At 29.9% G+C, this 15,371-nt stretch overlaps 1 protein-coding gene and 1 pseudogene across 1 annotated transcript; one reads left to right on the top strand and one right to left on the bottom strand.

Annotated features, from left to right (window-relative positions):
- The first annotated feature begins 2,378 nt into the window (after positions 1–2,378).
- On the top strand, positions 2,379–3,467 carry LOC132944624 (uncharacterized). The gene has a single exon (XM_061014080.1). It carries the CDS (start codon positions 2,379–2,381, stop codon positions 3,465–3,467), a length of 1,089 nt encoding a protein of 362 aa, XP_060870063.1.
- A 6,631-nt stretch (positions 3,468–10,098) lies between these two features.
- Positions 10,099–15,164, bottom strand: LOC132944620 (uncharacterized; annotated as a pseudogene).
- Between the last annotated feature and the right edge of the window lie 207 nt (positions 15,165–15,371).

The following is a 15,371-nucleotide window of genomic DNA, read 5'->3' as shown; positions in this document are numbered from 1 at the left end:
TTAATTGTAACTATATTTACCTTGAATTTTCTAGTGGCATATCCCTTACAAATCCTGAAAATTTTGAATTGCATGATGTACATCGACCAACAATATTAATATAATTAGTTCCGCTAGGATTAAATTTTGCTCTGCGAAAAGACAAGGTACAGGGAAGCTGAGTATGAATCCAAAAATGTTGAGCAAGAACTGGACTCCATGAGTTTTTAGGTAAAGCCATGTAAGATTTGGAATTTGATAAAGGTCGATTTTTATCGTTCATTTTATAAACGTATTCTCGCGGTTGTATTTCTTTCCACTCTTCAAGAGAAAATGTGAATATTATTTTTTTTTTTTGTAAATTTTCTGCATCACTTGTACTAAAAGAAGTATCTAATAAACAAATATAAATTAATATTATTATAACAATATGTTCAGATGGATTCAATATAATATTTGCTTAAAATAAATAGGTACAAACAGGACTCATAATTAGTTACATGAGGTATGGAATGTGTTTCCACAGTAACATTTTTAAAGACCAATCCAAGCTTTTCTTTTATTTGATGTCGTCCTTTAAAAACTAGAGTATAAATGGCATACTCATAGCATCATTCAAATAAGAACTTATTTCAGACCAAACAATGTCTGAAGGTGCAGCAATTCCTTAAAATAAATGTAGGAAATCAAGTCCTAATTTAATAACATTTTAAAAATATTTTGACTTATGTTGAACTAGTTATAGCCATATGACATTTTCGATTAATGTTGATAAAATATTTTTGGCTGGCTCAAAACACTTAAAAAATTAATACAAGGTTCCTGGTAAGTTTTTATTAATTGAAATTAAAAAAAAAATTTAATCATAAATCAAAAATAATTTTTTATGAGCGTTTAAACTTAAAATTTTGTCAGAATACGTAAAAATCGCGAAAATTAAAAAATTATTTTGATCTAGGAATTCATACAATTTTACTTTTTACATCTATAATTTAAAAATTTAATACAATATTCCTTAAAAGTTTGTATACTACAAACTTGGTTATTCACTCGATTTCCTTATTTTGCTGTAATTTAAAAAATTACATTAGATTCTTGATATTTACACTGAATGTCCATTTTATCATTTACTGTAAGATAAAACTCGTTTTGATCTGTTTATGGGCATTTTCAGTTAACAATTTTTTAGTTTTTTATTCTATAAATGTTATTCTTTGGGTCAAAAAGCTTAAAAATGTAATACGAGGCTCCTCATATATCTTTACAATAGCAGTTGAAAAATATTAAAAATACATATGCATTATGCACACAGTTTTACTATAAGCAATTAAAGTTCGAATTTCGACAAAATTGTTGTACTTATTAACTTATAAAATATGCATAGTTTATTCTGTAACCAAAAAATATAAAAAGTATAAAACACAGTTTTTTTCATAGATATTTTCTGTTCAAATTCGGACGAAGTTACATATTAATAATGACCAAGAATAACGATTGTAATAAAGAAAAGTCCAAATATTCTCATGCTTAGAAGTAGGTCAAAAAATTAAAAAGTTACCATATATAGATATTGGCAGTGTTCATAAACCGTGAAAATTTCATGTATTTACGAATATTTTTCTTTGAGTTACACCCAAAAAACAAAATTGATTTTGTCGAAAACTGAATTAAATTTATTGATTAAATTGAAAATAATATAAAATATAATAATTAGTAATTAATATTCACAGTTTTCACGTGTTTTTACGTGATTTACCCACGGAAATATGAGAGATAGATCCTCATTATTCTTTTAGATTTTGAGCACAGAAAAGAATATTTGTTTTACAATATGTGCTTTTTTTAAAAATATTGTTTAGTAATTCCTTGATCCTCTCTTCACAAATATACATTTTAATATATCTCACTTAAACCTTGCAGCTTATAATTCATGATATAAGTTGTTTTTTTAACATATTTAAGTAGGTACTTCATGAATAAATAAAATGAAATTATATAAAACTATGCAAATTAATATTAATTGAAAAAATTTCAAACAGCATAACACTATATACATATAATATAATACTATTATACTAAATTATATTATATAATACTGTTATTAAAATAATTAAAACTATACTATTTTAATAATTCACAAGTAAACAAATTTCTGACAATAAAATTTTGGCGCCCGGGGCAGTTGTACCCAGTGCTTCTCCTAAATATGGCCTTGAATATAGCAGTACATCGATATTCTATACCGCGATAATATTTACCCATTTATAAATAAAATTATACTGGGTGGGGCAAATCAAACAGTGCAGTTTTGAAAGGTTGGTACTTCACGTGTGGTGGGGATAGTACGATTATGGTGGTTTCATTTCGTCGGGCAGGCCATGCCGTTATTAGTCATTACCATGGTTTGGTCTGGTGAACAACGTGGCTTTGCCGTCCGTACATTTTTTGAAAATGGTCGATCGTTCGTCGCAACTCAGCGAGCGTTCCGGCTGCAGTTTAACCTTGCGCGTCATGATACCGTCCCTCACCGTAATGTTATCGCGAATTGGGTGCGTACATTTGAAGAAACTGGATCTACACTAAGACTTAGAGGTTCAGGAAGACCCAAAACGGTAAGAACACCTGAAAATTTGATAAGAGTGAGTGAAGCTTTTGTGCAGTCGCCTACGCGTTCTGCCCGGAAACATTCAATTGCATTGGGCATTTCTAATCGGTCAGTAAGGAGGATTTTGCACCAAGACTTATTCTTCCACCCCTACAAAATTATGATTGTCCAAGAGTTGAGTCCACCCGACTATGAAAATCGCATGAATTGCTCACAAGAAATGTTGAACCGGATCCATGTGAGGTCAACATTTTTCAGTAGTGACGAGGCTCACTTTCATCTCAGTGGGGCGGTGAATAAGCAAAATTTTCGCTATTGGGCAGAAAATAATCCACGGCAAATTCACGAGACACCTCTTCACTCTCCAAAAGTGACCGTGTGGTGTGCGATTTCAAAATTTGGGGTGATTGGGCCTTATTTTTTTGAGGAGAATGGACAAACCGTAACTGTCAACGCTGAACGTTACGTTTCCATGTTGGACAATTTTTTTGAACCTCAATTGGAAGAGTTAATGGAAGAAACAAATATGGGGGACATCTGGTTCCAACAGGACGGGGCTACAGCACATACTGCTCGAGTTTCAATGACGAAGCTGCGACAGATGTTCCCTACACATCTCGTCTCTCTGAGGGGTGATTTGAGGTGGCCTGCGCGCTCACCAGACTTGAGCATTTGTGATTTTTTCTTGTGGGGCTACCTGAAGGAAAAGGTTTTTAAACATCGGCCTCACACGTTGGAAGAACTCAAAGACCGAATTAGGGAGGAAATTGGCGCTATACCAGTCGAAATGTGTCAAAATGCGGCAGAAAATTTCAGAAATCGCCTTCATCAGTGTATCGCTGCTGGCGGCCATCATCTTTCTGATGTCATTTTTAAAACTTGATATATAAAACGGCATGATGTACTGAAAAAAATTAAATAAATATAATTTCTGTAAGTTGCGTAGTTTTTTTTTTAATAGCCTTTCAAAACTGCACTGCCTGTTTCGCCCCACCCAGGCATATCCCAGTATAACTAGACGATCACGTCTAGATTCGTTAGAAACACCGTGGCGATAAAACCCGTTCGGACCTGTAAGGCGAAAATACCTCAATGAGGCGTAAATAAAAAAGACACAATTGCCTGACACACACTAGTACACTACCAGTGTTTTAAAAAATAAGTATTTAAAGTATTATAAATAAGTATTTAAGTATTTAAAATACCACCCAAATACTATCTATTATAAAGTATTTTAAATAATCTTCAAACATAAAAAAAATTTTATTTAATTCAAAATAAAAAGTATTAAAAAAAGTATTCAATACGGAAAAATGTATTTGAATACTTTTGCTTAAATACTTTACAACACTGTACCTTGTACACTACACACAAATATTTATTGTTTTCGACGAGCTCTCGCTACGTACGGTCTGCTGTGTAATGTCATATGTATTAACTAACAAGTAACAGCCAACGGGTAATCAATATTAATATATTTTGTTCAGTAAATTTGTACATAATATTTTGGTTTCTTCTTTACGCTACTACGTTCGATTTTAATTAATTAATTAAAAAAAACACACCAAATAGGAAAAGAAAATTAATTACTAGTGAGGTATGTCTTACGTACGAGTATAGTAAATTAAATTATTTATATAATACTTTTCACTTACTTTTTTCACCATTATCGGTAATGGTGACTGTCTTTAAACTGGAGCACTGTTTCTACAACAACATGCAGAGAAATAGCTGGCTTTCGTCCTTTTATGATGCACAAAATATGCACACCGCACTGATAATTTAAATTAAAATGTAATTGGAAGAAAACAATTGTATATTCTTGTAAATACTGAACGGAATTAAAACGGACTTAAAATGGAATTAATCACAAGTGACAATTCCTAAATAATTGTTTACAAAAAATCGAAAACATCACTGATAACTTTAAAATGATTGTTTCACCAAAATGAGTATTCTACAAACATCGATATATAATTAATATTGATAACAGTATTATTATAATAAGCAGTTATTAATGTCTAGTCGATTTATAAGCAATATTTTATTTTTAGAACCACTAAGAAAAACAACATTTACCAAAATAACATTTGACTACAGACAAGGCGTATTTATACGGTAGTGTACGAGTACAACATTCATAAATAACTATTATGGTTATAAATTTATAATAAATGTATAAGTAACTTAAAAATATATACGACATACGTATTTAGATTAAGAAATTAAATATTATTTAATTTGTATACCTACATATTTCACAAAAAACAAGGTTGTGTGATAAATATAATCATGAAAACGTTTATTAAATCATAATTGATTTAAAGATAGACTCTTAATAAAATATGTAATGAAAATCAACAGGAAGTAAAAAAAATAACGATCTAAGCGTATTATCTAGTAAGGTATGAATTTCTTAACAAAAGGCAAAAGGTAATTTATTTATTTATTTATTATAAGATTCACGCCGAATGGCTTTTATAGAATGGTATACAGTATACACTTTTTAAAATAAGATGGGTGGCAACACAGAATTAAGTACAAACTAGACTAGGTAAATGAACATAAGAAATAATTTAAACAAAATACATGAGATACAATGACGTGAATGTAGATCACAGTTGATTGGCCAACCTAAGCATCCTGTGCGTGGGGTGATTATGGCTGAAGGAAGTAGACAGAGTTGGAATGTAAAAAGGAATGTAATGAGTGGTAATTGTTGAACGTACTATAATCACTTAAATTTAGTGACAACATTTATATTAAGTTCACATAATAATGGCATTAGGGTGTAAGTTAGAAAATGTAGTGAACAAAATACTGCAATGAAGTACTTAATCATGGTCGTAAGGAAAAATATAAATTAAAACATAAAAATACAATTAATTAAAAAAAAAAATATTATAAAAAGTAGATTCTTAATTGCCAATGTTCGTACATTTTTGCGTCGTAACAATTAAGATCTGATGAAATTTTAAATGCCCAGTAAATTCACCAAGTATATTATATCAAATTAACTTTATAAAAAATCTGAATGAATCCAAAGTCAAAAATCGCATTATATCGGTACGGGGTGGGGCTGGCGACATGTGCAAATTTCGGAAACGCGTATAACAGACGAAATATTGGTTTGAAAATTTCGACAACTACCTTGCAAATCGTTGCTAATTGGCTGCTAAATGATGGTTCAAGAAAAATTTAAAAATGTGTTTTCGATGATATGGGTGGGCGGGAAACACATGTCCCCAGCCCCACCCTTACTTTTTTTATTTTATGATTCAACTAAAGGCTTGCAAATTGTGAAAATAGTCTTGCAAATTGTTGCTAATTGACTGCTAAATGTTGAGTTGAAAAAAATGTTAAAATTTTTATTGGGTGGGGCTGGGGACATCTACGTAATAAAAACTGATTATTGGCAATGTGCATTTTAGATAAATGTCACCCGTTTTGATTCTTAGAATTGACGAAAGTAGAAACAACAAGTGCGGCGGCTAACTGTTGTCGATTGCTTAATGTAAATTTGTAGTATAATAAAATAATATCAAATCCGTATATATGATATAATATATATTGTATTAATCATTACTTTGATTAAAATCATGTTGCTTATTAAAAAATAGGAGAGGCTATATTATGCCCGAAAATATATTATCCGAAAAATAAATTTACGAAAATAATTTTATCCGAAAAATATTTTAATAGAAACGTATTTTATCCGAAAATTATTAAATATGAAAGTAAAATACACGAAAAATATTTTATCAAAAAATATTATGCACGAAAATAACTAAGCCGAAAATATATTAGTCGAAAATATTTTAACCGAAACGTTTTTTATCCGAAAAATATTTTACCCGAAACTTTTTCTCGACGAAAAATATTTCTTCCAAACCGTATTTTATCCGAAATCAATATTTTTTTTTAATCCAGTGTCACCAAAAGGGTAGACTAATGTGAATTATCTTTTTCTGGCAGCACCAGTTCGCAAACAAGTGTAGCAAACCTGCGCCTTTAAATCACATTCTGTGCCGGGATGGGTTTTTAGATAAAGGTTTATCATCTATAAACCTTGGACGGTCCACGGACTATATATTCTTAGTCCGTATTGTTCTATGGTGATAGTAACCATAGAAAATAGATAAAAATATAGTAAAAAAATGATAGTAACTATCTTTAATTTTATACACGAAATACAAATTGATAACAAATAACAAATCATGATTATTGATAAGCGAATTTGCGTATGTTATTTTTACAATTATTGGGAAGAATCTGGATAACTACTTTAATATTCATTAAACTTACCATTTTAATGAAATCTTCATGAAATTCCCTATCGATGAACAATGCCACCACCTATCATTATCTTATGTGGGTATGATTAATTTCACTCGCAAACGCATGGCCACAGTTAAGTTTATAGTTCCATAATGAAACCATAAAGTTAAGTTCAAACGAATTTGAGACTTGTAATTTGTGTTTTATACACGCAGCAATAATACTTAGTTAGTTTTGAAATAGGTAGGACTAGAAGCCATTAGGAAATGTACAAAATACCTAACAATTTCCAAAATTGACTGATTGCTAAATATTCAAAATATGCATTTGTAAGATCAATTTAGATAGCAGTAATAAAAAACTAACCAATTATATACAGATTAATATATATATATATATGCATATCACTGCATTCTACTGCATATGACTATTTTTTAATTGTTAAGATTATGAAATGAGTCTGATTATATAGGTATGTAGGTACCTGTAATCTGTATTTATATTTTATAAACTGCATATTTTTTACAAAATAAATCTCAGTTAGAAGACTGGAATGGGCAGGACAAGCATGGAGGAAACAAGGGTCAATAATAAAGACCGTAATCGAAAACAACCCATCAGGAAAACAACATTTGGGTAGACCTCGCCTAAGATGGGAGGATTGTGTTGCTAAAGATGTAGGAAGAATAGAAGATGGAACACAATGGTGAGAAGGATAGAAGGATATACAGATGGAAGAGAATATACTTTGTAAGCTAGTCTGTACTCGTATATATTTTTTACAATAATTTTATTGACTATCAAATAAAGATTAGGTTTAATATACACAGTTTTCCAATTTGTATTCTAATAATAATAACATAATAATCTAATAAATATTATCAATTGGATATCTAATAAATATAGATTTAAAGTCATATCTAATAGATGTTTTGGATGGTATCTATAAATCATATATTGTACATCCATTAGTTGTACCTGTGTTATGTGGGGCCTAATTCATTTTTTTTTCAACATAAATTAACAAAATAATTTTTATTAAATGCCGAATATTTGGTATTTTTATACTTTTTTGAAACCTGAAAAGTTAGTAGGTAATTGAAATAAATAAATTTAGTGATTACAATTTTGGCTAATGACTATTCGCCACCAAACAAAGTACTTAAATATATAAACAAATTACAAACTATTGTAAATCCGACTTTCACTATGCGTATTTGAGTATTCCACGATAAACGTAGATAGTAGATACATGGCTAAATAAGTTAATGGATATATAATTCATTACATTATTCACGACAGTATAAAATACAGAAAAAAATAACTGTGTGGTAAATATAAAAATAATTATTGGCAAAGGTAATTAATTATTATACACACCAGGCACGCCCGCAGAGATGTAGCTCACTAGGTGCAAAATATTTTTAATGTCAATATAAGATGTGGGGGGGCTGCGCCCCCCACACCACCCTAACACTTATTACATGACATATATTATTTATCATCAATAATGGGTATAACAAAATATATTTAAAACATAACTCATTTTATTTATTACTTCTAATAAAATATAAAAATTAATTTAAACAAGAATATACAATAGTCAATACCTGTTTGACGACGGTCCATAAGCTTAATTTTTTTGGGATGTAGGTCAAATAATGCAAATATTTCGCGATGACGGTATAAACAGACAACAGTTAACAAATACAAACAACAATACAACATACGTTTTTTATGTGGTAAACCGTACAGTGACACGGTGTACAATCGAATAATATTTATTGACAAAATTACTATCATTAATGCACGTGACCGTGCATCTAATCGATCGTTTTCGATAGGTTTATAATTTTAGATGTATAACACACACATACATATATATATATTATATATATATATAAATAATAGTGTACCATAGAATAGATGTCAGATAACGAAATTCATAATAATATTATTAGTGACCATGACGCGGTCCCGCGTAATAGCTGTTTGAATTCAAATAGCCTTTTACGCGGAAAGCCGCGGAACGCTTCTCAAACAAACCACTAATCGACGACGGACGACGCCGGCGCGCGACACCCGCGCCATGAACCGTCAGCCGGCCGTTGGGTGAACCGGATTGTAATGTCACTAGTTTTTCGACGACCGATACGACATGGTCAACCTGTGTCCCGATATCGTGGCATCACCCATCGACCGTTGTTTCTTTTTTTTTTTTAACAGAGTGTGCATACAGTTTGTTCTCTGTTACCTATTGTTTTTCTTCTTTTCTCTTTCGTTATTTACGCTGCAAAATAAACACGCAGGTTCAAACCTCAAACAATCGGTGTTTTGTTCTTTATTTTTGTTTCTTTTGTGTTCACGTGGTCAGTAAACCCTTCACCACCTCATCCTCGCGACTCCTCACAGGACCGCGACAACCAAAATAAATGTATTAATAGACGCGTGGTTAGACGTGACTGTACACAGTACTAAAATGCGGCAGACGGTGGTTTCTTAAGGTATGTACACACGAGCGCCCATTGTGTAGCGAACAATGTGAGCACCTTCGAACACGAACAAGCTCGCATGAGCATGTGGAAGAATGTATTCTTTTGTGTGGACATAGTGCGTCGCACACACATCCCATGCGTGGTTATTCGACCAAATCCCGGATTTTTCCCTGCGCTTTTTTCAGTAGTAGACTATACGCCATGCGAGAATGTAATCGAGTTTACTTTGTTGTTTAATCATGAGTGATAAATTAAAAATTGCAAGTGCAGCTTTCATTGTAATGTGTGAGCTTGCGAAAAAGAAAGAAAAAAAATGTTCGTAAAAGACGATGGTGGATGTCACAAATTTATAGAGATAACGAAGATAGAGGCTCCAACATGATAAACAGTATTAAAAATGACGTAAATGTATTTCACTTTCAAAATTTCACCAAAATGTCTTCAGAAGATTTTGAAAAAATAATTTGCCTTGTTGGCTCACTTATATACAAACAAAATACTAATATGAGACTTGCTATTACAGTCCAAATACGATTAGCAGTGACGTTGCGATTTCTCGCTACAGGAGATTCGTATAGTAGCTTGCAATATCTGTTTAAAATTTCTAAACAGATAATTTCTACTATAATTCCAAAAGTTTGTAGCGCACTTATTAAAGTATTGAAGACATATGTAAAGGTAAGTTCAATAAAAAGTATAATATATTTTAACTGGAGTCAATTATATCATTAATTTATTCAACTAATCAACATTCTTTAAAAACTGAGAAACAAACAATATTTATTAACAAAAAACGATTACTTTTTAAAAACATGCCTATTATAAAAAAGAATAACAAAAACAACTTTTGAAATATCCTTTGGGTTAACAATTTAACAATCATAAACTCATAATAATAAAAATAATAAATATCTATAAAAAAAAAAATTCTTTCATACAGATAAATCTCTGAATATACATTTTTAAATCAGAAAATTACCACACTTAAATATTGTCGGTGTCATGCAAAAAATTACCAAGCAATATATCATTATAAAATTTCTTATTTTTACACAATTGTTTTTCTCGATATTTACAAGTACCCAGCAATTTATATTTTTATTTAATTCTAGGTATGTCGGATGATCACCTAGATCTAATACAGATGACGTAGACTCAGATAAAAACTCCCTTGGTATATCAACCGAATGAGTATTCGAGTAATAGGAACTTAGATTTGTTTGTGGTACTGGATTTTGAAAAAGAATATGTGGGTTTGCAGAATAGTAATCATATCTTCCCATGTCCGCGTCAAAAAGTATGTTATTAATATAGTGTTGGACGATCGCTCGAGTCTGTGGCGGATAAGATCTTATTTTGTTTGCTACATGGGCACCATATGTTGTACATGCATCGGATGAATTTGACTCAAAGCTTGACGCAGACCTCTTCAGAATGTTGAACGCTTCATCAATTTTATGATCAATTGTATTGGTTGTGTTTTTCATATTCTTCTTTCGTGGTTGATTTGGATTCCCAGGACTAATAATTTCATCAACACTATCTTTCCTGTTGGGTAGTGGCACTATTTCATTTTGCGCTGGCGACAATTGCTGTGTTGATGGCCCTTGTATTTCCGAAATGTCCAACGAAAGGTTATCATTATAATATCTGTAGCTATAGTCAGAAGAAGCTTCTTCAACTTCATTTTGTAGCTGAAAATAAAATATATTTGTAATTAATACATGTAAAATGATTAACCATTAGTTAATAAAATTAATTATTAATTTTATTAATAAACAATCGAGAACTAGTAGGGTTTTAGTGTACATCATAATTGAGTAGGTTACTGTGATAATAAAAAATACGATTCTGAGTTATAATAACCCTAAGTTATATTTATTTTTGTTTTTTTCCGAATTATTTTTAAAAATAAAAATTTTCTCATCAACATTTGGGGTAGTAAAATGCTCCGATTTTTGAGATCAGCATATTATAACGTACCCGGTAGACATGCTCGACAACTACTATACATCAGAGAGGTACCCAGTTGTCCACATTTTTACATTTGCCTTATAAAATTTATCAAACGTTAAGACAGGAGTTACGGATTGATATTGCTTTATTTTTATAAGCTGTGAAAATGAATTAAAATATTTCACCTAAACATCATGATACTATTTAAAAAGCTTGTTTTAATAATTTTTCAACGACGTATTTTTTAAAAAATTTTTATAAGTTATATTAATTTTCAATACATTTTATCTAGGTATGTAAAACTGTTTAAGTTAAATTAATAGTATAATAAATTATTTTCATTAGATGCCTTCTACTCCAAATGAATGGCTAAGAATCGCTGAACGATTTGGAACAATGTGGAATTATCCAAATTGTATGGGAGAAATGGACGGAAAGCACGTAGTCTTACAATCTCCAATTAATAGTGGTAGTGAATTCTACAACTATAAGTCTTTTTTTAGTATTGTTCTGTTTGCATTAGTGGATGCAGATTATAATTTCCTTTTTGTCGACGTTGGATGTCAAGGAAGGATATCGGACGGAGGTGTATTCAAAAATAGTGAACTATTTAGAAAAATCGGAAAAGGGAATTTGAACTTACCACCCCCATTGCCAGGAAAAAACATTGACTTGCCATATGTGATTCATTCAGATGAAGCATTTGCATTAACAACTAACGTTATGAAGCCATATTCTGGGACACATGATGTAGGGTCACAGGAAAGAGTTTTCAATTACCGTTTAAGTCGTGCTCGAAGAACTGTTGAAAACGTGTTTGGAATTTCATCTGCAGTTTTTCGAGTATTAAGGAAACCTCTTTTATTGGAACCCGAAAGAGCCCAAATTGTTGTCATGGCAATTGTTCATCTACACAACTTTTTACGACAAAGTAAAACGTCTAAAAATATATACAATCCACCAGGAACTTTTGATAGAGAAGAAGAAGGCCAGATAATACATGGAAGTTGGAGACGAGGGGAAAATGCATCATCACTACTACCTATAAGAAATATACCTCGCCGACCTTCTCTTAATGCACAAGAAATAAGGGAACAATTTGCAGATTATTTTTTAACAGATGGAAGTTTACCATGGCAAAATGCTTAATTTGTATATATGAGAGTCTGTAGGTTAGGTTAATATCTTGTAGCTTATATAAAACTAGTAAAAATAAGTTAAATAAGTTAAGTTTGGAAAAAATAATTTATAAAAGTATGTAAAATGTAATTATAACAACTAATACCTACTAAAGATTGATATAAATATACACTGTATTTATATAAAACAGAATGTTACTTATTGTTACAATATGTACTCAGACATTAATATTATTTTGGTAAGTAAGTAAAATATACAATGATTCTTATTAACTTAATTTGTTACTTATTATTTATACCTATATACAAAAACTTACATTTTCTGAATTAATTAATCATCTCTCTCCTTTAAAAAACTCATTGCATCATAACCATACCAACTTGAACGAAATATTTCATTAGCTCCTATAAATAAAAAATAATTAAATTAAACTGTTTAATATTTCAATTTATATATTATTATAAAACTATTATAATATGTTTACAAAAGGTAATTGTTATAAGTCCATACATTTTTTTTAAAAATGATATTACATCAGGTAAGTGAATGAATATTACATGAATTCAACTTGTACATTAAAAAGAAACCACATATATTTTTAAGTTGATTTCAAATATGTGACTTATAACAAGTGTGCACTAAGTCCTCGATATTATGTAAATGCAGTATATTACCTTTTCCAGTTCCAAGGCTTTTTTTCATTTTGGCTTTTTCCCGACGATACGACCCCTGAATGCTTTGAACTTTTAATTTCACTTCTTCTATATCAGTATCAAATTGTTTTGCTAGGTGACACCACGCATCATGTTTTTTATTTTTAGAAAAATAATACTGATTTGTTGGATTCCAAAGTACTTCTTGTAGCCTAAACTCATCAATTAGCTGTAAAGAAGTTTTGGTGTCCCAGTCTCTCCTTTTGGCTTTATTCATTTTGAATAATAAAGTATGAACAACTATATAAAAATTAAATTTCAAAAATTATTAAAACACGTATAAACTAAATATTTTATTTTGAAGAAGGTAAAATTAATTCCTTAATTTAATTTACCATGTAACCAGCAACCGGCGGCCCGCACGTCTATTTTATACGGCTATCTATATTATTGTATTATATTCTACAAAATGTAATGAAATTTAATTGAATATCATATCAAAATAATCATATTATATAATTATAATTGAACGTTGCGTTTTTCGTACGGGTATTCTATCAGTCATATTTTAAGTCAAAATTAATTTTTATGATCATTTGAAGTTCTCATGTATAGCGATTTTCTTATTTTGTTGTAATTCAAAAAACGAATTACTGCAGATGCATGAAATTTTGACTGAATGTTTAGTTTACATAAGCATTTTCTACACGCCATAACATTTTAAAAATATTTTGACTTATTTTGAGCTGTTTACGGATAAGTGATTTGTTCAATAGTTTTCGAACGCGTTGTGCAAAACAAAAAAAAAATTGGAGAAAAACGGTAATTTTTACTCAAAACCAGTTTTTGACAAAATTGATAACATTTTTATGAACGTTTGAAATTTAAACTTTCATGAAATCACGTAAAACAACGATTTAGTCTCAAACAATTTTTGATATTTATTTTTATTCAAAAAGTATAAGAAGTAGAAATTTGAAACTTCCACCACTTGTTTAAAGTGACATTTTTATCACACGATTTTTTTTTCAAAATATTTCGTTGATTTTTCAGCTATTTATAGACATTTTAAATATTTGATTTTTTTAAATTTTTTTTTTATAAATGTCGTTTAATTTTTTTTGGCTGAGCCAAAATACTTAAAAATTTAATAGAAAATTCTACATAAGGTAATCTATGAGTTATTAAAAAATGTTCAAAATACATTGGCACAATTTTTTTTATAAGCATTTAAAGATTAAATTTTGACGAATTAAAATTAATTAAAAAATTTAAAAAAAGATTTTATATTTAAAAATATATAAAATCTTCAACATTTATATTTTTTTTTTTTTTTTTTTTTTTTTATTGATCTGAAATATACATCGACAACTAGGCCATTAGTACATGAATTTTAGATTACATTGTTAGTATTTTAGCATTTACATGGTTACATTAAATTAAATTGTACAATTCTGTTTTTTTTAAGAATAAAATTAAGTTTTTAACGTCTTGTGGGTTTGGTCCTAATGCTTGACAAATTTGTTCTGATATGTGGTATTGATTTCGATACATGTTGTATTTTTGACATTCTGTGATGACGTGGTTGACCGTTAAAAGTACATTGCACGCGTCGCATAGTGGAGGATTAAGTAGCTTCAACATTTATAGTTATGATTGAAAATTTAATATAAGGTTCCCCGTAAATATGTTATATATAAATTACTTTATTCACACTAAGATCATCAATTTACTTAGTATAGTATCATAGGTTGACTGACCGTCTTCGCTCATAATCGTTTTTATACTATTATATTATAGTATATTTTATACTTTTATATTATATCATTGAATTCAAATTTATTACAATCCATTACAGCGACACACTTGTAACCTCCTATACAGTAGAGCGACACCCACTTGCCCACTTGCCCTTTTTTTTTATTAACTTAAACTGGTACTTACCTCACAATGAATACTCCGATATGTATGTACGTCGATGTATGTTCTCAAGAGTAATTTATTTGTATTTTATATTTAATACATATTTAATTAGTACGTAGGATATAAAAAAAAAAATCAAAACATTTAATGACACACTACACGGTATTTAAAAACATTTGAACGAGCAACTAACTTGTACACTAGGTACCGTTCTATTTCAAAAACGAAATATTACTGTTAACTGTTAAACTGTCTGCAGATATTCAATCGAAATTGAAAACCTGGTGGTGACCAACAGCTACACTAGTGGTGAGTAAGTGAGTTACGGCAATAGTACATGGA

This window comes from Metopolophium dirhodum, chromosome 1 (genome assembly GCF_019925205.1).
Source record: "Metopolophium dirhodum isolate CAU chromosome 1, ASM1992520v1, whole genome shotgun sequence".
NCBI classification, from domain to species: Eukaryota; Metazoa; Arthropoda; class Insecta; order Hemiptera; family Aphididae; genus Metopolophium; species Metopolophium dirhodum.
This window is presented reverse-complemented; position numbering and strand designations above follow the sequence as displayed.

Excerpts from the sequence above, each read along its gene's own strand:
- LOC132944624 (XM_061014080.1), top strand. The coding sequence starts at position 2,379 with ATGGTTTGGTCTGGTGAACAACGTGGCTTTGCCGTCCGTACATTTTTT.